The sequence below is a fragment of the Hemiscyllium ocellatum genome, chromosome 23 (genome assembly GCF_020745735.1).
Source record: "Hemiscyllium ocellatum isolate sHemOce1 chromosome 23, sHemOce1.pat.X.cur, whole genome shotgun sequence".
Lineage (NCBI taxonomy): Eukaryota > Metazoa > Chordata > Chondrichthyes > Orectolobiformes > Hemiscylliidae > Hemiscyllium > Hemiscyllium ocellatum.
The window spans coordinates 50,473,159-50,500,576 of record NC_083423.1 but is presented as its reverse complement, the minus strand read 5'-3'; the positions used below and the strand labels follow the sequence as shown (position 1 = coordinate 50,500,576).

At 43.5% G+C, this 27,418-nt stretch overlaps 1 protein-coding gene across 3 annotated transcripts in view; it reads right to left on the bottom strand.

Annotated features, from left to right (window-relative positions):
- Nucleotides 1–1,274: 1,274 nt before the first annotated feature.
- Nucleotides 1,275–27,418, bottom strand: part of pde3a (phosphodiesterase 3A, cGMP-inhibited) — a 481,350-nt gene continuing 455,206 nt past the window's right edge. For all 3 annotated transcript variants that reach the window (XM_060842973.1, XM_060842975.1, XM_060842976.1), the window contains 3 exons: nucleotides 24,824–24,985; nucleotides 21,752–22,004; nucleotides 1,275–2,268 (listed from right to left, as the gene is read on the bottom strand). In XM_060842973.1, the coding sequence (XP_060698956.1) occupies nucleotides 1,985–2,268; nucleotides 21,752–22,004; nucleotides 24,824–24,985 (699 nt within the window). In that variant the 3' untranslated portion in view covers nucleotides 1,275–1,984. The remainder of the gene's footprint in view (nucleotides 2,269–21,751; nucleotides 22,005–24,823; nucleotides 24,986–27,418) is intronic.

Here is a 27,418-nt window from a genome sequence, read left to right as displayed (position 1 = left end):
TACTAGTGTGCAATGGGCTTTGAAGATGACGTGGCCCCAAGGGATGCTGCTCTTGTGGAGGTCCTCTGTGAGCGATACGTTCCTCTGTGAACGGCACAAGGTAAGCTGGGGCAGAGGTAGGACGTGATTCTCATCACGAGGGCTCCAGCTGCAACTAATGTGGTGAATTTGGCAAGACATGGTGAGCAAATGCGCTCAGTCTCAATGCAAGACTCATTGCACCAAACAGATCGTGACTCCCACTTAGCCACAAATGGTAAGGTTCAGCCCAGAGTTGAATGAACATTAAGGTCTTAGGAATATGGGGACAACTGTAGGCCATTCATCAGGTGGAGCCTCATCCAACATTCAAACAGATCATAGCTCATTTATACCTTAACTCCATCTCTCTACCTTGATTTTCTAACCCTTCCCTGCCTAAGCAAAACCAATCAAACTCAGTTTTGAACATAGAATATTGAACAGCACAGGAACAAGCCCTTCAGGGGTCACTGCTGGGAGGTGGAGCTCATGAATATTAAAACGCTAACTTGACTCAAACATCAACAGTTCTGAAATTGTATGAAAACACAATTCTTCAGTCCTGCCTAACCTCGGCAAAAGACAATGTTCGCGAATTTGACATGAACCCACAATGTATTGTATAGCATTATAGTTTTATCTATGGACTGGAGTATTTTATTAGAAGGGAACACAGGTTTTTAGATCCATCAAACCTCATCATGGGATACTTCTTTGACCCAAATAAAGAATGAAAAATATGAAATGATAATCACGATTGAAGAAAGGGGAACTCTTAACTCAGTAAATATTAGTTTTCAAACAACTCATGCAAGGTGTGGAGACAAACCGAATAACTTCAACGTAAACTGATGCTGTGTTAGACTGTCCAACAGTTCATTCCTAGATGGACTCAAATAGTAAAAGGAAACAGTACTGTAATTCACAGCACCAACTATCACACAATATGTAAGATGCACAGAGAGTGGGCCCTCAGGAAGTGTCAGGCTGTACTGTAATTCTATTGCAAATCAACTCAGTACCATCAGCAGTAAACAGTAACTTAAGGGTCAATGCGAATATAATCCGAATAATGATCATCTTTTAAAGTTCAGTACGTACCTCAACTTGCATGTACTAAATTATGCTGGCATAATATAAGAATGTACTAAGTCATGTCAGTACAATAAGAATTTTTCAAATGTGATATTTTCATAACCATCTTTACAAAATCACAAAATTGGTTTGAGAGCATGCTATTTACAAAAGCCAATAGAAAATGTTCTTTATATCTACAATAAACTGTTATCTTTTGCAAGTAATTATCATTGAATGTAAATAAACAATAAAAATATTCAAAATGGATATAAATCCTTAACTAGGAGTTTGGCTTGTAGCATGTACCTTTTATAAAGTGAAATGGCCCTCCATATGTCTGCCAGTCTTTTTCTAAAACATTTGTTCATGTCCATTTTCGCAATGTACAAGTACTACAGCTACACAGAGATTGCTTATACAAAGCTGGTGAGCTACAAGGTTATGTACACAAAGGATATTGGCAGGCCATGTCATAACTCTGATAAAGCTTTTAACTTTCACTCAAAATAGAGCAAAAGCTACAGACTGAGTACCACAGCATTTTCTGCGACGTATTTGCTTTAGAAGTACGTCTTCCTTCATTTTGACGGCCACTGTGGTCGGACAACAAGTCAGTGTGTTTTCCTTTTACAGATGCGTGTGTTGTTAAACAAGATATGTCAATGAAGAAGTACACCATAGTTCTACTGGATAACCATTGAGTGTTCAAAGTCTAATTCAGCCAGTGGTGCAATTCAGAAGCTTCCTTGGTGAGGTTTCTTTAGTCCCGTTCTTCTCCTTCATAGCAACTTTACACCATCACAGCTGTAGGCACATTGTCCTAAACATCTACAGTATTGTGTCAAAGTCTTGTGCTGGAACAGAATAAAAAACATTGATGCACAATTCAGTCATTTTTATCATCTCCTAATGTCTCATTGATTGTGTTTGGATTCAAAGTAATTTGCGTCTCAGACGTCCCTTCTGATTCTTCGTTATTCTTCTCCTCCTCTTCCTCAGTAATTGCTTGGATTGTCTCTGAGCTTTGATGCAGGGAGGACTGGTCTTGCTGTTCGAGCTCTGCTTTCCTCTGTTCCTCTTCAATTACCTTCTTCCACATTTCATGGTTTTCCATCAGGTGCTGTGTAATCTGGCAGAAGACTTTTCTTCGTTTCCTACATCCCTCTCCCACTGTTGGGCAAGAGTTGAAAGAGATAAATTAGTTTGTATCCCACTTGTATAAGGTGATATATGTGAGCAACAATTGCAGGTCAATGGAAGTCCCTACAAACTAGTCATTCTTGAATGACATTTTCCAGATTTTTTTTGTCAATGACACGTTGTACAACAGAGCAATCTTTCTAAAGTACAGTCTCCATTGTCTTTACATTGTCCATGCTCATCATAGGCAGCCTTCAATACGAAGAACATGCTGTTGACTGGTTACTATTATGTGACAGCAATTAAAAAGGTTCCACTTAGAATCTAATAAGTACATTGGCTATTTCAGGCAATTCAATAAGAACTTGCCAATTTCAGGTAGAATAGATCAAACATCAATCAGCTGGTGAAGTTAGTTAAAGTGTGATTAATGATGAAATTCTGGATGCAACTGCTCATAACTAGGAGAAGTAGCTGCTAAGTGCAAATTTTAAAAAAAATTGCTGGTTACTTTGAATTTTGGTTTTATCGTGCATGGCATCGGTGGTAAAATCACATTAATTCCAACTCATCTACTACAAGCAGTAGAAACTGAACATCAAAGGATTGACTGTTACACTTACCTAGCAAAAAATGCATAGCATATACATTTGGTCAAATACAATGTGAAATTGTATTTCATTCATTAGTTTCGAAGGTGGCACGGTGGCTCAGTGGTTAGCACTGCTGTCTCACAGCAGAGTGACCTGGGTTCAATTCCAGCCTTGGGAGACTGTGTGGAGTTTGCACATTCTCCCCGTGTCTGCATGCGTTTCCTCTGGTGTCCTCCCACAGCCCAAAGATGTACAGTTTGTGTGAACTGGCCATGTTAAATGGCCCACAGTGTTCAGGGATGTGTAGGCTAGGTGTGAACGGAGGATAATAGGGTAGGGGAATGAGTCTGAGTGGTTACACTTCAGAGGGTCAGCATGGACTTGTTGGGCCAAAGGGCCTGTTTCTACACTGTAGGGGATTCTACACCGCTTTAAAACCTGTATGAAATGTTAAAAATCACACAACACTCGTTTATAGTCTAACAGGTTTAATTGGAAGCAGACTAGCTTTCGGAGCGACGCTTCTTCATCAGGTGATTGTGCAGGACTCGATCATAACACAGAATTTATAGCAAAAATTTACAGTGTGATGTAACTGAAATTATACATTGAAAAATTGATTGTCTGTTAAGCCTTTCATCTGTTCGAATACAGTGATAGTTTCACTTCTTTCATGTGTAAATCACAAAACCTTTTTTTTCAGAAGTTGCATTCTCGGGTTAGCTGTAACAATGGGTGATAGTTAGACAATATGTTGAAGGTGTTAGCCCCCTGTGTTCTCTGTCTACGCCATGATATTTAGATTGATTCCAATCTAAAAAGTGAGATAACAGAGTTTTACATAAATTAATGCAGTTTTTGAGCTCAGAGTTCTACATGAATGCATGAAGTTTTTCAGCAAAGTACAATGTAACTCTGCAAGTACAAATTCACCCCACAAAATATATGTGTGCATGTGGGTCTTTGTCTGTCTGTGTGTGTGTTTCTGCCTGGGGTGGGGGTTGTGAGTATGAGAAAGTGTATGTGTGTGTGTAGTGAGTGCAGAGTGTCTTAAGTCAGTGAGGGGGTGCATGTGTGAGTGTAAGAGTATGTGTATCTATAAGGTGTGTGTGGGTGTCTGTGTGCACATCTGTGTGTACCTGTGTCTGTGTGTATGTGAGAATGTGTGTGTGTAGGAATATCTGTGTGTGTATATAGTGCAATAGTGATCACCTGTAATGTGACATGAACCCAAGGTCCTGGTTGAGGCCCTCCCTATGTACCGAACTTAGCTATCAGCCTCTGCTCGGCCACTTTCCTCTGCTGCCTGTCCCGAAGTCCACCTTGGAGTATGGTCACCCGAAGGTCCGAGGCTGAATGTCCTGGACCACTGAAGTGTTCCCCAACTGGGAGGGAACCCTCCTGTCTGTTGATTGTTGTGCAGTGCCCATTCATCCGTTGTCGTAGCTTTTGCTCGGTTTCCCCAATGTGCCATGCCACTGGGCATCCTTGCCTGCAACGTATAAGATAGACACTGTCTATCACTCTGTCACGGTGGACGCTGCAAGACGTGTCAGATTGTGGACATAGATACCATTATTATGTGTGGGAACACCTCCCACCTTGTGCATGGCAGGTACTCATGTGACTCAGCCAACATTGTCCATCTTACATGTTGCAGGCAAGGATGCCCGGAGGCATGGTACATTGGAGAAACTGAGCGAAGGCTACGACAACGGATGAATGGGCACTGCACAACAATCAACAGACAGGAGGGTTCCCTCCCAGTTGGGGAACACTTCAGTGGTCCAGGACATTCAGCCTCAGACCTTCGGGTGACCATCCTCCAAGGTGGACTTCGGGACAGGCAGCAGAAGAAAGTGGCCGAGCAGAGGCTGATAGCTAAGTTCGACACCCATAGGGAGGGCCTCAACCAGGACCTTGGGTTCATGTCACATTTCAAGTGATCACCATTGCATTACACACACACACACACACACACACACTCATATATTTTGTGGGGTGAATTGTACTTCCAGAGTTACATTGTATTTCGCTCAAAAACTGCATGCGTTCATGTAGAACTCTGACCTCAAAAACTGCATGAATTTATGTAAAACTTTGCTATCACACTTTTTAGATTAGAATCAATCTAAACATCATGGCATAGACAGAGAACACAGGGGGGCCAACACCTTCAACATATTGTCTAGATATCACCATTGTTAACAGCTAACCCGAGAATGCAACTTTAAAAAGAAGGGTTTTGTGATTTACACATGAAAGAAGTGAAACTATCACTGCATGAAAGGCTTAACAGACAATCAATTTTTCAATGTATAATTTCAGTTACATCACACTGTAAAATTTTGCTGTAAATTCTGTGTTACGATCGAGTCCTCCACTATCACCTGATGAAGGAGCATCGCTCCGAAAGCTAGTGTGCTTCCAATTAAATCTGTTGGACTATAACCTGGTTTTGTATGATTTTTAACTTTGTACACCCCAGTCCAACACCGGCATCTCCAAATCATGTATGAAATGTAACATCTTAATGGTAACTTCCCATTTATAATGGGATTCAATGCCTTTTGAAAATGACACAAAAACATTGAGATTTCAAAAACATTATTTCAAGATAACTATTGATGTAGATATTCCCACATTGGCTAAGTATACCATGAAGAAATCACCTTTTCAACCTCATCTGGTCTGTGATCAACCACCATCAGTCATCTCTTTCTCAAACAAAGACAGCAGTTCTGTGGTTGGCTTGGTCTATGGCAACTTTACTTTTTTAAAATAATTATTCATTCATGGGATGAGGGCATTACCAGCTAGGCAGGATTTATTGTCCATCCCTAATTGACCAGAGGACAGTTAAGACTCAGAGGCATTGCTGTGGGTCTGGAGTCACAGGTAAGCCAGACCAGGTAAGGATGGCTGAAAGGATATTAGGGAACCAGATGGGTTTTTTTCCAAAAATCAACAATGGATTCACGGTCATCATTGGACTCCTAATTCCATATACTTATTGAATTCAGATTCTGTTGTGGTGGGATTCGAACCTGGGTCCCCGGAACATTACCTTAGTCTCTGGATTAAACAGTCCAGCAATATTACCACAAAACCAATGCCTCCCCCATATTATTGATAATGCCATATCCAGGACATTGGAATAATTTTCCATAACAATGGTGCTATGATGCATTATTTTTACTGCTGGGTCACACACAAACATTTTCTTCAAGTCTTTTTTGTCTAAAATGTTATCTTCTCCCCTTTTATTTGGTCTCAATGGTTCCCGACTAGTCCACAGTGTGTACCCTGGCCCTCTGCCAATGTTGCCATAGGACAAGGCTGAAGGGGAACTGGTGAAACCAATCCATTAATTTCCTCTCACATCCTGTGGAGGAGCGCCTGGCCTTTCTCTGAAGGTCTAGTTGAAATCTCAAGCCCCTGCTTGTTAAATCGGACGCACCCTGCGTCAAGATCAAGTCGTTAAGGTTGAAAGAGAAAATAAGATGGTGTTAATTAATTGTCATATGGATAGCAAAGATAGTGATAAAATATGGATAATCGATTTTTGAGTTCTGAGGTTAATACTGGGGCTTTCGTGGATTGAAATGGTTTCAGCAAGGGGACCAAACACTGACATACACAAAACATACTCCTCTTTAACTTCATACTTGTGTTTGCATGATGTTACAACTCAGAGTGAGTACAGGATAAAACTGTTATTTCTTTTAACTCAAGAGAACCATGTTATTGTCTTTCCACAGATACAGTAAACATGGGGATTACTATTTTTGTTAGAGACAGGTATAGGTTCATGCTAAAAAAATACACATTTCTGTCAAGGCAACTAAGAAATTTGAAAAGAGGGTTGCCAATTCGCTACTCCTTACCTAGTCCTACAATGTCCAACTGGAACTGATTTTATTTTTGGGGTGGGGGGAATTGGTGATGAAAGAGCTGGGAGACTTTGATTATAAATAAATAAACAAACTCTGTTTTTGCTAATAGTTCATCTCCAAGCCTCCAGTTAACACTCACACCGATATGACAATGCATAGTGTGCTATACCAATGGACACTATGCATTTAAAGTTAGGATTAACAAAGTTGCATTCCTCCATCCCATGGTGGTGATGGAGACCATCACCTTTCCAAGGGTACTTAGGTATAGCCAACAATTTCTAATCTCGCCAATGATGCCCCATCCCAAGAACAAATTACTATGCTGTTAACGTGAATACAATATTCCTTTGAAGAGCATACAGCATAATTCAACAAACGAGGAAGAAAAGCTGAAGGGGACGTTGCTCGCTAAAATAGCGTTTATCTTTCCATCTGTCTTGCCTGTCCCACCTATACAGACTGACATTCAGGCACAAAATGTCAGAGCAAGCCAGAATTTTAAATGTCAAATGATGTCATTCACTCATGGAAAACTTCATTTTACTGACAACTAGAGAAAATTCAAGAGGTGATTAATTAGAACTCATGCAGAAATAGATGGCAAATGAGTAAAAGACAGTTACGTCAGGCCATAAAGTAGATCAAGGACATAAGACAGATGACAATCATGGAACCTAATACAAAGGCATTAATTTATGGATTGGATAAGATTTGTGTTTTGTGGCACCAACATTGCAACAAACAAGCCTGCTGACTGTGGCTATATATTTGCTGACAGTGATATGGGCCACTGACTGTAGGGAGGCGTTTGAGTTTATATTTTATTTCTGGGGAACATTAGTCAATAATTGTTACCAGCAGCTGCTTAATAAATCCTGCTGCACGAAATGTTGAAGTTTTACAGGCATTTACAACTCTGTGATAAGATCAAAGTTAAAAATCACACAACACCAGGTTATAGTCCAACAGGTTTAATTGGAAGCTCACTAGTTTTCGGAGCAATGCTCCTTCATCAGGTGATTGTGGATTGTAACACAGAATTTATAGCAAAATTTCCAGTGTGATGAAACTGAAATTATACATTGAAAAATTGATTGTCTGTTAAGCCTTTCATCTGTTAGAATACAGTGATAGTTTCACTTCTTTCATGTGTAAATCACAAAACCCTTTTTTTCTCAAAGTTGCATTCTTGGGTTAGCTGCTAACAATGGTGATAGCTAGACAATATGTTGAAGGTGTTAGTCCCCTGTGACCTGATGTTTAGATTGATTCTAATCTAAAAAGTGAGATAACAGAGTTTTACATAAATTTATGCAGTTTTTGAGCTCAGAGTTCTACATGAATCTATGCAGTTTTTGAGCAAAGTACAATGTAACTCTGCAAGTCCAAATTCACCCCACAAAATATATGTGTGCATGTGGGTGTGTCTGTCTGGGGTGGGGATTATGAGTGAGAAAGTGTGTGTGTGTGTGTGTGTGTGTGTGTGTAATGCAATGGTGATCACCTGTAATGTGACATGAACCCAAGGTCCCGGTTGAGGCCCTCCCTATGGGTACCGAACTTAGCTATCAGCCTCTGCTCGGCCACTTTCCTCTGCTGCCTGTCCCGAAGTCCACCTTGGAGGATGGTCACCCGAAGGTCCGAGGCTGAATGTCCTGGAGTAAAAAGTGAGGTCTGCAGATGCTGGAGTTCAGAGCTGAAAATGTGTTGCTGGTTAAAGCACAGCAGGTCAGGCAGCATCCAGTGAACAGGAAATTCGACGTTTCGGGCCAGAGCCCTTCATCAGGAAATGACTTTAAACCATAGCACCTGGAGAAAACCCATGCAGATACAGGAAGAGTGCGCAAACTCCATACAGACTCCACATCATTTCCTGATGAAGGACTCTGGCCCGAAACGTCGAATTTCCTGTTCCTTGGATGCTGCCTAACCTGCTGTGCTTTAACCAGCAACACATTTTCAGCTCTGAATGTCCTGGACCACTGAAGTGTTTCCCAACTGGGAAGGAACCCTCCTGTCTGTTGATTGTTGTGCGGTGCCCATTCATCCGTTGTCATAGCCTTTGCTCGGTTTCCCCAATGTACCATGCCTCCGGGCATATTGGGGTGCAAATTTGGTCCCCATGACTGTTCCGTGTGTCTGGATGAAGAACTGGTTGTCAAAGGTGAAGACGTTATGATCGAAGATAAAGTGGATGAGTTGTAGGATGGTGTTTGGAGACTGGCAGTTGGTGGCGTTGAGTACTGAGGCTGTTGCCGTGATGCCATCCTTGTGGGGGATGCTGGTGTAGAGTGCGGAAATGTCCAAAATGACAAGGAATGTTCCCGGTTCGACTGGTCTGTGGGTGCTGAGTTTCTGTAAGAAATCCGTAGTGTCACGACAGAAGCTGGAGATCCCCTGTACGAAAGGTTTCAAGATGCCTTCCACACAGCCAGAGAGATTCTCACATAGGGTCCCATTGCCCGACACGATGGGACGTCCCGGTGTGTTGGCTTTGTCAACCTTTGAAAGGCAGTAGAAGTTACCTACACGAGAAGTACGTGGGATGAGGGCGTGTAGGGAACTCTGAAGGACTGGATCCAAAGTTCTGATCAGTGTGTTTAATTCTCAGTTGTGTTCTTTGGTCGGATCAGCTGGTAGTTGCCTGTAGTGTTCCTGGTTGTTCCTGAACAAGGGAACATTCCTCGTCACAATGGACATTTCCGCACTCTACACCAGCCTCCCCCGTAAGGATGGCATCGCGGCAACAGACTCAGTACTCAACGCCAACAACTGCCAGTCTCCAAACACCATCCTACAACTCATCCACTTTATCCTCGATCATAACATCTTCACCTTTAACAACCAATTCTTCATCCAGACACACGGAACAGCCATGGGGACCAATTTTGCACCCCAATATGCCAACATTTTTATGCATAGGTTTGAACAAGATTTCTTCTCTATGCAGGATCTCCAACCAACATTGTACACCGGGTACATTGATGACATTTTCTTCCTCTGGACCCATGGCAAGGAGTCACTGATAAAACTACACAGTGACATCAACAAGTTTCAACCCACCATGGACTACTCTCGACTGTCTGTCTCATTCTTGGACACATGCGTCTCCATCAAGGATGGACACCTCAGCACCACACTCTACCACAAACCCACAGACAACCTCACAATGCTACACTTCTCCATTCAAAATATATTAAAACAGCCAGTCCCTCTGGACAAGCCCTACGCATACACCGGATCTGCTCAGATGAGGAGGAACATGACGGACACCTGGAAGTACTCAAGGATACCCTCACAAGAATGGGGTACGATGCTCAACTCATCGACCGCCAATTCTGACATGCCACAGCAAGGAACCGTAATGACCTCCTCAGGAGACAGGCACGTGCTGCAACTGACAGGGTACCCTTCGTTGTTCAGTACTTCCCAGGAGCTGAAAAATTACGCCATGTTCTTCGTGACCTGCAACACATTATCAATGAGGATGAGCACCTCACCAAGACCTTCCCCACACCTCCACTACTTGCCTTTAAACAACCGCCAAACCTCAAACAGATCATTGTTCGTAGCAAACTGCCCGGCTCTCAGGACAACTCCATACAATCCTGTCACGGTGGACGCTGCAAGACGTGTCAGATTGTGGATATAGATACCACTATTACGCGTGGGAACACCTCCCACCTTGTACATGGCAGGTACTCATGTGACTCAGCCAACGTTGTCCATCTTATACGTTGCAGGCAAGGATGCCCGGAGGCATGGTACATTGGGGAAACCGAACATAGGCTACGACAACGGATGAATGCGCACCGCACAACAATCAGCAGACAGGAGGGTTCCCTCCCAATTGGGGAACACTTCAGTGGTCCAGGACATTGAGCCTCGGACCTTCGGGTGACCATCTTCCAAGGTGGACTTCGGGACAGGCAGCAGAGGAAGGTGGCCGAGCAGAGGCTGATAGCTAAGTTCGATACCCATAGGGAGGGCCTCAACCGGGACCTTGGGTTCATGTCACATTACAGATGATCACCATTGCACTACACACACGCACACACACACACGCACACTCACATACACACGGACACAGGTACACACAGATGCGCACACAGACACCCACACACACCCTTATAGACACACACACGTGCACCCCCTCACAGACTTAAGATGCTCTGCGCACGCACACACACACACACACACACACACACTCTCAACCCCCACCCCAGACAGACACACACACACATAGACAGACAAAGACCCACATGAACACATATATTTTGTGGGGTGAATTTGTACTTGCAGAGTTACATTGCACTTTGCTCAAAAACTGCATACATTCATGTAGAACTCTGAGCTCAAAAACTGCATGAATTTATGTAAAACTCTGTTATCTCACTTTTTAGATTAGGATCAATCTAAACATCAGGTCATAGACAGAGAACACGGGGGGCCAACACCTTCAACATATTGTCTAGCTATCACCATTGTTAGCAGCTAACCCAAGAGTGCAACTTTAAAGAAAAAGGGTTTTGTGATTTACACATGAAAGAAGTGAGACTATCACTGTATTCTAACAGATGAAAGGCTTAACAGACAATCAATTTTTCAATGTATAATTTCAGTTACATCACACTTCAAATTTTTGCTATAAATTCTGTGTTACGATCGAGCCCTCCACAATCACCTGATGAAGGAGCGTCGCGCCGAAAGCTAGTGTGCTTCCAATTAAACCTGTTGGACTATAACCTGGTGTTGTGTGATTTTTGTACATCCTAGTCCAACACCGCCATCTCCAAATCGCGATAAGACCAGTAAAGCTAGAACACAGTCTCTCTCTCCCCATTCCCACATGCAGGTATATCACACACAATCCCCTGTATCAAATTGAACAATGCATATTGAAGAGTGGCACAGAGTGATTTAGAGTCACAAGGATTTTTACAGCACAGAAACGGTCCCTTCAGGCCGTGCCAGTCATTAAACACTCATCTATTCTAATCCCCTTTCCCAGGGACTTGACCTGTAGCCTTACATGCATATTTCCAATATGTAGATGGGTCATTAAGGAAGACAGACGAAAAATGCTTAAGCCAACGAAAAAAAAGAGCTGGCATCTTTGGTTGTGCATCTTGAGTTGATGGGAATTGAATTAAATTTAGACAGGGGCACAAAGTATGTGGAATTAACTCATTCCATTACCCACTTATTATTTAGCTCTGTTGATGTCAGTAGATTTGAGATCAATGAGCTATTTTTCCTGTTCTGCATCTTAGCCTAATTGCACTCCCACAGAATATCAAAGCAAGGAGCTAGTGCTAAATTTGTCAAAGAACTTACAAACACTCTAACTGAAAAGCATGATAATGGAAAGGCATAGCCTCAGAAGCTTCAATGTCTCTCAGTGTGGCACGGTGAATCAGTATTTAGCACTACTGCCTCACAGTGCCAGGGACCTGGGTTGGATTCCAACCCCAGGTGACTATCTGTGTGGAGTTTGCACATTCTCCCCTTGTCTGCATGGGTTTCCTCCAGGTGCTCCGGTTTCCTTCCACTGTCCAAAGATATACAGGTTAGGTGGATTGGCCATGCCAAATTGCATGTATTGTCCAGAGATGTGCAGGCTAGGCAGGTTAGTGACAGGGAATGCAGAGTTACAGGGATTAGATTAGACTTACAGTGTGGAAACAGGCCCTTCGGCCCAACAAGTCCACACCGACCCGCCGAAGCGAAACCCACCCATACCCCTACATTACCCCTTACCTAACACTACGGGCAATTTAGCATGGCCAATTCACCTGACCCGCACATCTTTGGACTGTGGGAGGAAACCGGAGCACCCGGAGGAAACCCACGCAGACACGGGGAGAACATGCAAACTCCACACAGTCAGTCGCCTGAGTCGGGAATTGAACCCAGGTCTCTGGCGCTGTGAGGCAGCAGTGCTAACCACTGTGCCACCGTGCGGGATGGCTGGGGTTGGGTAGGATGCTCTTCGAAGGGTTAGTGTGGACTCGAGGGGCCAAATTGCCTGCTTCCACACTGTAGAAATTGTATAATTCACGTTGGAGGCTGCAGTTAACAAAGCATTTGTGACAGTGGTTGAAGAGAACGATGGAGTAGGTGGTGAGAGCACTGCGTTTGTGCCGGGTCAAAGCCTTGATGTTGTCAATGTTTGACTAATGAAGTTGGTTACCAGAACATCTATAACTTGCCTTCTTACAGTGCCTTTCACATGATTAAAATTTTACAGAGTACTTCAGAGGAAATTATCAAATAAAATCTGACAGCAAATAGCAATGTTGACCCAGTGACAGAGACAAAACAGTCATATAGTTCTATGTCGGGATGGCATATGACTTGATGGGGAACTTGGTGTGTTGGTTCTCCCATGAATCTGTTGCCCTCGTTCTAGGTGATGGAGGCCAGGGGTTTGGTAGATACTCTTGAAGGAGCCTTGGTGAATTATTGCAGTGAGTGCATCTATTAGGTGGTACACAATGCTGCCAGTGTGCATTAGTCATGGAATGAATGCTTGAAAGACTTACAAGGGTGCCAATCAAGCGGGCTGCTTTGTGCTGGATGATGTCAAGCTTCAGGAGAGTTGGAGCTGCACCGATCCAGGCAAGTGGGGAGTATTCCATCACTTTCCTGGTGTCTTGGAGAAGGCAGCTAGGGTTTGGGAATCAGGAATGAGCTACTGCAGAATGCCTAGAATCTGGCCTGTTCTTGTAGACACAATATGAACATGACTAATCCAGTTCAGTTTCTGATCAATGCTCACCCCTACGACGATAATAATGGAGGATTCAGCAAAGATAATCCCAATGAGTGTTAATGGGCAATGGTTAGATTAGATTAGATTAGATTAGATTTACAGTGTGGAAACAGGCCCTTCGGCCCAACAAGTCCACACCGACCCGCCGAAGCGTAACCCACCCATACCCCTACATTTACCCCTTACCTAACACTACGGGCAATTTAGCTTGGCCAATTCACCTGACCCGCACATCTTTGGACTGTGGGAGGAAACCGGAGCACCCGGAGGAAACCCACGCAGACACGGGGAGAACGTGCAAACTCCACACAGTCAGTCGCCTGAGTCGGGAATTGAACCCGGGTCTACAGGCGCTGTGAGGCAGCAGTGCTAACCACTGTGCCACCGTGCCGCCCATAAAGACTTACACGGGTGCCAATCAAGCGGGCTGCTTTGTGCTGGATGATGTCAAGCTTCAGGAGAGTTGGAGCTGCACTGATCCAGGCAAGTGGGGAGTATTCCATCACTTTCCTGGTGTCTTGGAGAAGGCAGCTAGATTCACTTTTGGTGGAGATGGTCATTGTCGGACATTCGTGTAGCACAAATATTACTTGTCACTTATCAGCAAAAGACTGAATGCTGGAGCTCCCCTGTGGCACAGTGGTAGTATCCCCATCCCTAGACTTGAAGGCCTGGATTCAAGTCTCACATGCTCCAGAGGTGTGTAATACCATCGCTGGACAGGTTGATTACAAAAATAGGTTAATTTTTTAAAAAAAAAGATTGGATGTTGTTCAGGTTTTGCTGCATTTTAATCTTGGTCCCAGGTTCAATTCCAGCCTCAGGTGACTGTCTGTGTGGAGTTTGCACATTCTCCCTGTGTCTGCATGGGCTTCCTCCGCAGTCCAAAGATGTGCAGGGCAGGTGAATTGGTCATGCAAAAATTGCCCATAATGTTAGGTGCATCAGTCAGAGGGAATAGGGTCAGGGTGGGTTACTCTTCGGTGGGTCGGTGTGGACTTGTTGGGCCGAAGGGCCTGCTTCCACACTGTAGGGAATCTAATCAGACGTGATACATTAATTCTGTTTCTCTCTACACAAGCACTGCCAGACCTGCTGAGTTTCTCCAGCATTCTCTGTGTTTGTTTCAGATTTCCAGCATTCATGTACTTTGGGGTATCATGGTGGCTCTGTGGTTAGCACTGCTGCCTCACAGCACCAGGGTCCCAGGATCGATTCCAGCCTCGGGTGACTGTCTGTGTGGAGTTTGCACATTCTCCCTGTGTTTGCGTGGGTTTCCTTCCACAATCCAAAGATGTGCAATTCAGGTGAATTGACCATGCTAAAACTGTCCACAGTGTTAGGTGCATTAGTCAGAGGGAAATGGGTCTGGGTGGGTTACTCTTCGGAGGGCCGGTGTGGACTGGTTGGGCCGAAGAGCCTGTTTCCGCACTGTAGGTAATCTAATCTAATCTAAACTACTTCAAAATCTGAGAAGTCATGAATAACACTGAATATTATTCAATTATTGGTATTGTTCCCATTTCTGGCCTTATGATGGAGGAAAGGTGATTGATGAAGCAGCTGGGGATGGTTAGGCCCAGGATATTCTTGAGGAACTCCTCAGAGATGTCCTGGAGCTGAGATGACTGACCTCCAACAACCTCTGGGATATGGGCCGGGTGCTGGCAGTTGGGACTAGATTGGGTTAGGATATTTGGTCGGTTGGACCGAAAGGTGTGTTTCCATGCTGTACATCTCTATTACTCTATTACCACGACCATCTTCCCTTTGTGGCAAATATGACTCCAACCAGCAGAGAGTTTTTTATGCTTGATTCCCATTCGTTCCAATTTCACCAGGGGCTCGTCGAGGTCATACTCGGCCAAATACTGCATTTGTGTCAAGGGAAGTCTCTCTCACATCCCCCTCGAGAAGTAGACTGATGGTGCTGTAACTTACCAGGTTGAATGGATTTGCCCCTTTCTTGTATACAGGGCATATCCATGTAATTTTCCATATTGTTGGGTAGATGCCAGTGTTGTAGCTACACTGGAGCAACTTGGCTAAGCGTGTGACTAGTTCTGGTACATGAGTCTTCAGTACTATTGCCAGAATGTTGTCAGGGCCCACAGCCATTGTAATGACTTCAGCTGGTTCTTGATATCACATGGATTGAATTAAATTGATTGAAGGGTGGCATCTGTGGTTGAGATGGATCCTCCACTCAGTATTTCTGGCTGAAGACTGGTGCAAACACAACAGCCTTGGCCTTGGTATTGATATGTTGGACTCCCTCTGCATTGAGGTTAGGGATATTGGTGAACCTCTCCCTTCCATTTATTTGTTTAATTGTCCACCACTATTCAAGACTGCAGAGCTTACTGTTGGTTTGGGAGATTGCTTAGCTTTTTATATTTCATGCTGCATCACATTGAAGTAGTCCTATGTTGTAGCTTCATCAGGTTGACACCTCAATTTCACGTGTGCCTGGTGCTGCTCCTGGCATGTTCTCCTGCACTGTTCACTGAACCACGGTTAATCCCCTGCTTGGTGGTAATGGTAGGGTGAGGGATATGCTGAGCTAAAAGGTTATAGGTTGCAACATTGGCTGCTGATGGCCCATGGCATCTCATAGATGCCCAGTCTTAATTGGTTAGCTTTGTCAAGGTCTGTCTCATTCAACAGCATGGTAACACCATTCATACAACCTGATAGAGAGTATCCTGAATGTGAAGGTGGGACTTTTTCTCCATAAGGACTGTATTGTGGCCACACTTACCAATACTGTCATGGATGGACAGGTAGATTGGTTAAGGTGTGGTTGAGATTGTTCTGCCTTCTTGTTGGCTCCATCACCACTTGTTGCAGGCAGAGTCTAACAGCTATGTCCTTTAGGACCTAACCATCTATTATTGGATTACACCTGATGATGGACATTGAACACCACCACCGCCACACCACCCCCTGTCTATCTACAGTTAGGTTGATTTGTCTCACTGGTTCAAGCTCATTAACCTAAAACACATACTCAGTTTGGAGGGTCCCTCTCCTTCTCAGAATGTCATGAGGGCAGGTGGCCAATGCTTGGTTGCAGAACATGTTTTAACTAAATTTATGGAGTGGGTGGAGGTACAGAACAGTGGAGAGATTTAGCGGTGGAATTCCTGATCTTAAATCCTAAACAGTAGAAAGCATCGCTAGCAATGATGGACAGATGAAAAACGCGATTATTCAAGAGGCCAGATCTGGAGGAGTGCAGAAGTAGATACCTAGAAATTTACAGCATTAGAAACTGGCCTATTATGTCAAATGACAGATGAACATCCACCCTAAATCCTACTTTCTAGTTCATGGTCTGTAGCTGTAGAGGTTACAGCACTTCAAATGGATATCCAAGTACTTTGTAAATTGTTGACTGTTGCTGCCTCCCACCATCCTTTTGGACAATGAGTTCCAGATTTCCATCAGTCTGTGGATGAAAAGGTTTCCTCTCAAATTCCCTCGGAATTTTCCATCTCCTTATTCTAAGCCTATAGCTGCTAATTATGGACTCTTAGGGCCTTCCGAGACACAGTGCTGGTTAAGATGACCATACTTTGGGATCTCTGTTAACTTCACAGAGCCATCTTGGCATACCTGGATCAAAGACCCAGAGTAGGTAGGCAAGCGCAGGGGTGATGCACTGGACTGGAGCTTGTTGGTGGATACTGATAGAAGGCATGAGTATTTTTGAAGATTGATCCGTGATATTGGACAGGATAGGCTTTGTGCAGACAAAGGGTATTTCTTTAAAGAAGTAGATGCCCTCGTGCAGTGATTTTAAAGCTCTAGGATTTGGAGTCAAGGATAAAGATTTCTTGATGCCATTGCCAACAGTACTAACTATAGTGATGATGATTTTATATAATAAAACTGAAAGTGCGGAAGGATTGAAAACCAATACACATTTCAGCCAGAAGTACGAATAAGATTCAACACCAAGGTTATCTCTAATCCAATGTTCCTCACAAAGAATGAACTATTGCATTCCCACGTGAATGGCCGGAGGCAACAACAGGAAATCTACTTTGATCTTTGCAAGTTCCAGGTTCCTTGGAGAAATGAATCCGAATGGCAAATAGCTTTTGCGACATGAACTGACTGGAAATTTATCTAGTGCTTAGGGTCTAGGTGGCAGCAAAGTCACTTCCCAATCTGCTATAGGTAAAAGCCATCATTGCATGTGAACAAATATCACTCTGTGTCGAATCATGCTGAATTTTACAGTTTAGAAAAGGGCCATTCAGCTCAACGAATCAAAATTGATGTTTGTTTGTTCAAGGTCATCGTTAATTTCTTGCACTCAATTAACTAGCTTCTGAACTAACAATGAACTCCTTCCCTTCCAATTATAACTAATTTCTCCCCCATGTACCGATCTAGCTTTTCCTGAAATGCACCTATTGTTTGCTCCAACCACTCCATGTAGTAACAGGTCTCACAGTTTGATCACTCTCTGTGTATGTGCAGCATATTGATACCCAAGGAGAAGGTGCTTTGCAGCTGCCAGCTTCTTTTTTGTTTATTTTTACAGAGTACAGTAGAAATCCTGAGCTATTGAATGTGCCAGTTCAAGTTCCAGAGACAAATGTGTAATCACACAAATGATACCAATTGCTGACAAAAAAAAAGTATCTAATGTGCCATAGTCATACAGCACAAAAACAGACCCTTCAGTCCAACCAGTCCACACCGACTCTATTCCCTCCAAATCTTTCCTATTCATGAACTTATCCAAATGTCTTTTAAATGTTGCAAATGTACCTGCATCATCACATTCTCTGGCAGTTCATTCCACACACGAACCACTCTCTGCGTAAAAAAAGTTGCTCCCATGCCCTTTTTAAATCTTTCTCCTCTCACCTTAAACAATGCGCCCTAGTTTTGAAGTCCTTACCCTGAGGAAAAGACTGTTGCTACTCACCTTGTCCATGCCCCTTATGATTTCTTAAACCTCTATAACATCACCCCACTACCTCCATTCTCCAGCGAAAAAAGTCCCAGCCTATTTTTATAATTTAATTCCTCCATTCCTGGCAGCATCCTGGTAAATCATTTCTGAACCCTCTCCAGCTTAATAACATCCTTCCTATAACAGGGTGACCAGAACCGGACACAATACTCCAGAAGAGACTTCACCAACATTCTATACAACCTCAACATAGCATCCCAAATCCGAGACTCAAAGATCTGAGCAATGAAGGCAAATGTGTTAAACATATTAACCACTGCCTATGTGTGATGCAAATTTAAAAAAAAATCATGTATCTGAAACCCGAGGTCTATGTTCTCCAACACTACCGTGGGCGGCACGGTGGCTCACAGCACCAAGGTCCTGGGTTCAATTCCAGCCTTGGGTGACTGTCTGTGTGGAGTTTGCATGTTCTCCCCGTGTCTGCATGGGTTTCCTCCCACAGTCCAAAGATGTCCAGGTCAGGTGAATTGGCCATGCTAAATTGCCCATAGTGTTAAGTGCTTTAGTCAGAGGGAAATGGGTCAGGGTGGTTCCTCTTTGGAGGATCGGTGTGGACTTGTTGGGCCAAAGGACCTGTTTTCACACTGCAGGGAATCTAATCTAGGTGACCTCCAAACGGACCCCACCACCAGGGATATATTTCCCTCCCCACTCCTTTTCGCCTTCTGCAAAGACTATTCTCTCCGTGACTACCTGGTCAGGTCCACGCGCCCCAACAACCCACCCTCCCATCGTGGCACCTTCCCCTGCCACCGCAGGATTTGCAAAACCTGCGCCCACCAATCCTCCCTCACCTCCATCCAAGGCCCCAAAGGAGCCTTCCACATCCATCAAAGTTTTACCTGCACATCCACCAATATCATTTATTGTATCCGTTGCTCCTGATACGGTCTCCTCTACACTAGGGAGACTGAACGCCTCCTCGCATACCGCATTAGGGAACATCTCTGGGACACCCGCACCAATCAACCACACCGCCCTGTGGCCCAACATTTCAACTCCCCCTCCCACTCTGCTGAGGACATGGAGGTCCTGGGCCTCCTTCACCACTGCTCCCTCACCACCAGACGCCTGGAGGAGGAACGCCTCATCTTCCACCTCGGAACACTTCAACCCCAGGGCATCACCAGTTTCCTCATTTCCCCTTCCCCCACCTCACCCCAGTTCCAACCTTCCAGCTCAGCACTGTCCCCATGACCTGTCCTACCTCCCTATCTTCCTTTCAACCTATCCACTCCACCCTCCTCTCTGACCTATCACCTTCATCCCCCCCATTCACCCACTGTACTCTTTGCTACCCTCCCCCCTCCCCTCTGACCTATCACCTTCATCCCCACCCCTTCACCCATCGTACACTTTGCTACTTTCTCCCCACCCTCCTCCCTGACCGATCACCTCCATCCCCACCCCCATTCACCTATTGTACTCTATGCTACTTTTTCCCCATCCCCATCCCCCTCCCATTTATCTCTCCACCCTGCAGGCACTCTGCCTCTATTCCTGATGAAGGGCTTTTGCTTGAAACGTCGATTTTCCTGCTCCTTGGATGCTGCCTGAACTGCTGTGCTTTTTCAGCACCACTCTAATCCAGAATCTAATCTAATCTATCCAGGGCCCTACCATTAACTGTATAAATCCTGCCCTTGTTTGTTTTACCAAAATGCAATATCTCACACTCATCCAAATTAAACTCCATCTGTCACTCCTCAGCCCATTCACCCAATTGATCGACATCTCTTTATAATCTTAGATAACCTTCTTCACCGTTCACCACTCCATTAATGGGTGACACAGTGGTTAGCACTGCTGCTTCACAGTGCCAGAGACCCAGGTTCAATTCCAGCCTTGGGCAACTGTCTGTCTGGAGTTTGCACATTCTCTCCGTGTCTGTGTGGGTTTCCTCCGCGTGCTCTGGTTTCCTCCCACAGTCCAAAAATGTGCAGGTCAGGTGAATTGCCCATAGTGTTAAATGTAGGGGAATGGGTCTGGGTGGGTTGCTCTTTGGAGGGTCGGTGTGGACTTGTTGGACTAAAGGGCCTGTTTCCACACTGTAAGTAATCTAAAATCAAAACTTTTCTAATCTAATTTTGGTGTCATCTGGGTAGAGTTGTTTACTTTCACCAAAATCCAATCAAGACCCATAAATAGAGATGTTTAACATGATAATGAGGGAATAGAAAGCCACAAAGTAATGCAGATGTGCAATTACGTTCAGCCTGCAATACGTAGCATCCAACAACACAATACCAAACAATGCCACCCCTCTGACAGCATGTCATCAGATAGCATGAGGAATTATCCAAGAAGGTATACAAATCAGTGACAGGATTAACAAAGGAGGCAATGATGGACTAAGATGTCACATCACCATGTAAAAGAAGAACAATTTGCTTTATGACAAAGTTCACTGAAAAATACTTCAGCCCTGAACGGATTCAGTTTGAATGCAATGTAATGTCTAGGATAGTAAAATACTTTGGATGCTAGAAATCTGTAATAAGAACTAAAAAAAAAGTCAGAAAATGGTAGCAGCTATGGAGAGAGAAACAAAGTTTATATCACTAGGTCAGAAATTGTTGTCTGCTCTGACTCCTTCCAGATTATTAACAGCTTTACGTCTAATGTAACGCTTGCGTTTCTATAGCATTGCAAACAAATGTTAAATGTCACACATTATTTTGTATATTTGTACATAAAGAATTGGGATTAATCTCATCTGGTGATTGAATAAGTAAACCAATTCCTTCCAGATAATAAATTGTTCAACGCTCAAATGTTTTTATTTTGAACTCTGTATTCATCAATAGATAAATCTGACTCATACAAGAAATAATGCATTTTCTGACCTGCCTTAATTCTATCACAAAGCTCATTCTCAGACATTTTAATTGCTGACTTTATGGCACCAATTCTGGAAGGGAATCAGCACCAACAGATCCACAGCTTGCACCTGTGCTGGACAATGTTGGGCCAAGGTGTGATGACTGGGAAATCTCATGGGTCACTGACACAGTTTGTCACCAGCTGTACACCTGGCTACGTGGCACCCATTAAGCTGTATTAAGGCTTAAAGGAATCAGACACTGGCGCAAAACATCCAATACATTCGTAGCTCAAAATGAAATGAATTAAGCATTCCTCACCTCCCTTGCCATTTAAATATTTGATCAAAAATACCATTACTCAGTTACAGCTCGTTCCACACTGATTATCTTTGAAAGCATTTCTTTTGGGAATAAATAATACTCACTTCGCCTTGTTTCCAACGTTTCTGTGCCTTCCTCCTCTGTTGTTTCAGCATCATCATCATCATCTTCCTCTTCCTCTTCATCTCCATCATCATCCTCCACCCATCTCCCTGGTATGAGCCCTGCTGAGTTATAGGAGTTACACAATGGCCCCACAATGTGTGTAATGAAGGATTCCTGAAGTTTGGCCAGCTGAGGAGCTGAACGGTCCATAAATGGGCTGATGGGAAGCCCGAGGCTTGACTCCTCATCACCCTGCACACCAAAGTCAAATCAGTTAGGAACATGGTGATGATTTACCAGTTTTGCAACTTCCCTCTCTCTCTCTAACTCTGGAGAGATCTTGTCAGTACAATTTTTTGACAGCACTTCACTGTGCACCATTCACGGGATACAGGATAGCAATTAAAAATTAGATAGTACGAGAGACAAACCAAATGGCTGGAACAACACGATAGGTACAAGAGTTGTATGACGAAAGTCTAACCAAAGTAGCAAGTAATCTAAAACTGTTCAAACTAATATAGGTAGAGAGATCCTAACACATTATCGAGGTGATTGCGTCAAAACAGGACAGTAAGGAAGATTTTACAAACATAGATGTGTGTTGGGGTTACATGTAAGAACGACATGATTCCAAGATCATGGTTGAGGCTAAGTTTCATACCCATGAAGACCCTCATCTTGTGCCGCTTACACCTATCATGTCATTCCAGCCACCTGGTTTGTCTCTAGCCCCATCTTATTTTTAATTTTTTATAATTATCTCTCTGTCTCAATCGTTGATCATCCCTTCATTTGCTATTCAGCTATTAAAACTTCACTCACACCACCTGACACTTTTGATCATCTGTAAGGATTTGTTATTCAGCTTGTTGACAATCCACTCACACCATTTGTACTAACTTTTGACACTCCCAATTACCTGGAATTACCTTGCCATTATCTCTCAGCCTATAAATTCTGTGCCTTTACACTTTCCTCCACTTCACCAGACAGAGGAGCAGTGCTCCAAAAGCTTATGATTTCAAATAAACCTGTTGAACTATAACCTGGTGTTGCGTGGCTTCTGATATTACCATTAGTTTGTGATCACTCAGGCAAAATCCTAGTACTCAATTACTTTAACAGTACTATTTCAGCATCTTCATGATATGGACTCCAATGATTTAAGAAGGCAGCGCACCCACTAGCTTCTCTCGGCTAACTATGAAACAGGCAGCAAATTTTGTGTCAAACAATAGAGATTTGGCTTTCCTAGCAACTGTAGCTAGTATTGGGCATACTGGGCCATATTCACTTCTGTGAATAAGGAGTGATTCACATAGCTTAGGTTCCTGTCAGGGTCATGCATGTGGCCTTAGCTCTTCTCAGTTTCTGGCAGAATCTACAATTGTGAAAGAGCTGTGCATTAGAGTTGTTACCAGAGTACACCGGCCTAAAACCCAGCACGGTGACTGTGGTTAGCATTGCTGCCTCACAGCACCAGGGACCTGGGTTTGATTCCACCCTTGGGTGACTCTGTGTGGAGTTTGCACATTCTCCCCAAGACTGCGTGGGTTTCCTCTGGGTGCTCCAGTTTCCTCCCATTGTCCAAAGATGTGCAGGTTAGGTGGATTGGCCATGCTATATTACCCACATTCTCAAGGGATGTGCATGGGGAGGTGATTTGCCATGGGAAATGCAAGGTTATAGACACAGGGGAGAGGGGTGTGTCTGAGTGATATGCTCTTCGGACAGTTAGAACATAGAATATAGAACAATGCAGCACAGAACAGGCCCTTCGGCCCACGATGTTGTGCCGAACATTTGTCCTAGCTTAAGCACCTATCCATGTACCTATCCAATTGCTGCTTAATGGTCACCAATGATTCTGACTCTGCCACTCCCACAGGCAGCGCATTCCATGCCCCCACCACTCTCTGGGTAAAGAACCTACCCCTGACATCCCCCCTATACCTTCCACCCTTCACTTTAAATTTATGTCCCCTTGTAACACTCTGTTGTACCTGGGGAAAAAGCCTCTGACTGTCTATCTATTCCCCTGATCGTCTTATAAACCTCTATCAAGTCACCCCTCATCCTTCGCTGTTCCAATGAGAAAAGGCCTAGCATTCTCAATCTATCCTCGTACGACCTATTCTCCATTCCAGGCAACATCCTGGTAAACCTCCTCTGCACCCTCTCCAAAGCTTCCACATCTTTCCTAAAGTGAGGCGACCAGAACTGCACACAGTACTCCAAATGTGGCCTTACCAAGGTCCTGTACAGCTGCAACATCACCTCAAGACTCTTGAATTCAATCCCTCTGCTAATGAACGCTAATACATCATAGGCCTTCTTACAAGCTCAAAAGGTTGGCGTGGACTTAATGGGCTGAATGGCCTGCTTTCACACTATAGGGATGCTATGAATGAACTTGCAAAAATCTATAACCTGAGGTCCTTTTGTGATCTCGGGCAAGTCCCATCACTGGAGAGACCTCCATATCAGTACCCTGCAAGTGAATTTGTGAAGTTAATGAATTAAAGATTCGGTTAAATCTCCTTTCATCTGTACTTCAATGCTGTGCTTGTCCTCACACAGCCAGTACTATTCACAGTGGAAACTGCTGGACAATGTAATGGCATGGAGATTTGTTTTGTTACATTTTCTATCACCAGACTGACCAGTACACTTTGTCCAAAATTGGGCCAACTTCAGAATTCTTACACATGCTCATCAATATCTAGCATTATTTTTAAGGTCTGATTTCTTGATCAAATGGTATAAGTCATGAGTGACTCACTAGAGGCACTGGTGAGGTAACTTGACCGGGAACTATGAGGGCATACTTGGCCAACTACTTACATTAATGTGCAGCAAATCAGAATTTCTATATTTGTGACATCTAGAGCAGTAACCATCATTCCTCAGCAAGGCTGCCCATGAGCACCTGCCCTACAATGTGTCTGGACTCAACTGATTTCCGATGCTAAGTTTACTTTTTGATGCAACACTGGCACAAAAAGAGGTGAACAAAGCATAAGCATTTGTTTAAGCATAATTTTAAGCATAATTCATTCATGACTAACCTGCTCGTAGAATTCATTAACGATGCCTTCAGTCCATTTTAAATGTAGCTCCTTACATTTGGCCGGCCCATTGATATCAGCGAGCTTAATGCACATTTGACAAACCAGCAAGCGATCGTTTTCATTTGCCCAGTCAATACCCGGTCCGACCTCTTCATTCACCTACAATGGTTTACGGTAATGAGGGCAAACAATTACAAATTGGTTCAGCAGTATTTGGAAATGAGCCGTAAGGCTGTGCCTTACCGAATAGACAGGCAATTACTGGAGTAGATAAGAGTTTTCTACGAACAGACCTCTGTTATCAAGTTCGCTTAGAATGAAGGGCAAAGCATTGCATTCTGTCAGTGTGAGTGACTGTAGATTGGAGCTTTGACATGCCATGTCTGTACATTTACAACATATATCGTCCAGCAACGTTTACTAAGTATTGCATGACCATGTAGTGTACATTCACATTGCTGCTTATTAACAGTGTGTATTGCACATTAACACCTTGTACCACACATCAAGATTGTACTTTATGCACACACAGCTAAGATTGCTATTTCCAGTTCAATGTCACTGCCTATTGGACCTGACTGTAACTGCTGTTTAGAGTAGAATCCCTACACGTGGAAACAGGCCATTTGGCCCAGCAAGACCATATCGACCCTCCGAAGAGTGACCCAAACCCAATCCTCTAACCTGTATTTACTGTGGGAAATTTAGCAAGACCAATTCATCTGATCTGTACATCTTTGGACTGTGAGAGGAAATCAGAACACCCGGAGGAAACCCATGCTGACACGGGGAGAATGTACAAACTCCACACAGACAGTTGCCTGAGGTGGGAATTGAACTCTGGTCCCTGGCGCTGTGAGGCAGCAGTGCTAACCATCGAGCCACCATGCAAGAGAATGATTTTGAATGAGTTAAAATGTTATTAAGTTTACTGGTCACTCGGATCAATATTAATTTAAATTGAATGCATGTAAATTCAGATTGAAATTGATTTTAATATACAGCTAGCACATAATTCAATCTAAATGTATTTCCCAGGTCATTTATACCAAAATAAAAAACCTGACCCAGCTATATATGAACAGAATCCCCAGTAAAGTGTGAACAAATGTTTATATTGTTCATACACTGATAGTCAAACAAAGTGAGGTGGAATAATTTTCCAGCTGTGAGGTAAAGATGGGGAAGCATCTTTGCTTTTTTTGAGACTCAATGGGATCCATAGTTTTCTTCTGCACTCTTTGAGTTTATGATTCTATTTCTTGACTAGAAGTTTAGCAAACTTTAATCCAATTGAACTCTTGAGGTAACTGCCCTACGTTTTTGAATTATATCTCATACTTGAGTTATAATATAGATCACCAGAAAAGTGGGCAGGCTGACCTTTGAACAGACTGGAAAGGGCAGGTGAGAAGAGGCAAGTTACTGTTATAAGTAACTTGAATCAATCATGTGTAAATGGAGGAAATCTCAGGTTGTTTGGAAACCAGACTGATGAACATCATGCAAGGCTTTATATTTGGGAACCTACAAGGAGCATTATTCATTTTGACTCAGTAATTGTGAATCATCCAAACACAGAAACCATTGTGTCTTTGAATTGATGCAGAATCAGAAAGTTTCACATGATGTGGGATTCAGCAATGACCAAAACCACCAACCAGGTACATAACTTTGGCAAGGTCAATACTAAAAGAAATTAGGGTAAATTTAAGCAAGTTAACTGGACTGAGACTATGCAATGACAGTGAAGCAGATCATGAGAAATGAGAACAGGAGAAGGCCACTCAGCCCCTCCAGTGTGCTCCACAATTCAATAAAATGATTTGACTGTGGCCTAAATTGCACTTTCTTGCCAGCCCCACATAACCTCAACCCCTCCTTGATGAAAAAATCTCTCCGACATATCCTTAAGCAAAATTGGTGATCCAGCTTCCACAGCTCTCTGGGGAGGAGAGTTGCTTGGGGAGAGGGAGACACATTTTAAAGACATTGGTCCAAAATGCACATGGCTGTTCCAAAGCAGTAAACACATTCCCAAGAACAATGGGTGTGTAAGTCAAATAAGCTGAAAGACACTCAAAGGTGACTGAATCCATATCATTAGATTGGAATGGGTTAGTGTGAGATCTGCATTCATATAAGAATGACCTAGCAGATTTAAGGAACCTGATGAAGGGCTCCTGCCTGAAATGTCAGTTTTCCTGCTCCTCGGATGCCACCTGACTTGCTGTGCTTTTCCAGCACCACTCTTATCTTGACTCTAATCTCCAGCTTAAGCAGTCCTCACTTTCACCTAGATTTAGGGAACCACTAATCAGTCTTATTCCAGAACCTGATAATTTAAATTTAGATAATGCGAAGAATCACTGACATTTGACTCAAGGGACTATCTTTCCATCAGAAAGTCAGTAACCAACAGCCAACAGTAGAACCACATCTTGCCTAGCCAAATAATTAACTTCCCAGAGGAAGTGCTAATTTCAGTGGCTTGTTAGTAGCCCATTCTAACCAGATTTCTGATGGGTTTTTGATGTGAATTGCAGTTGACTTAACTTAAAGCTGTTGGGATTCCGAGTAAATCTTGTTAAA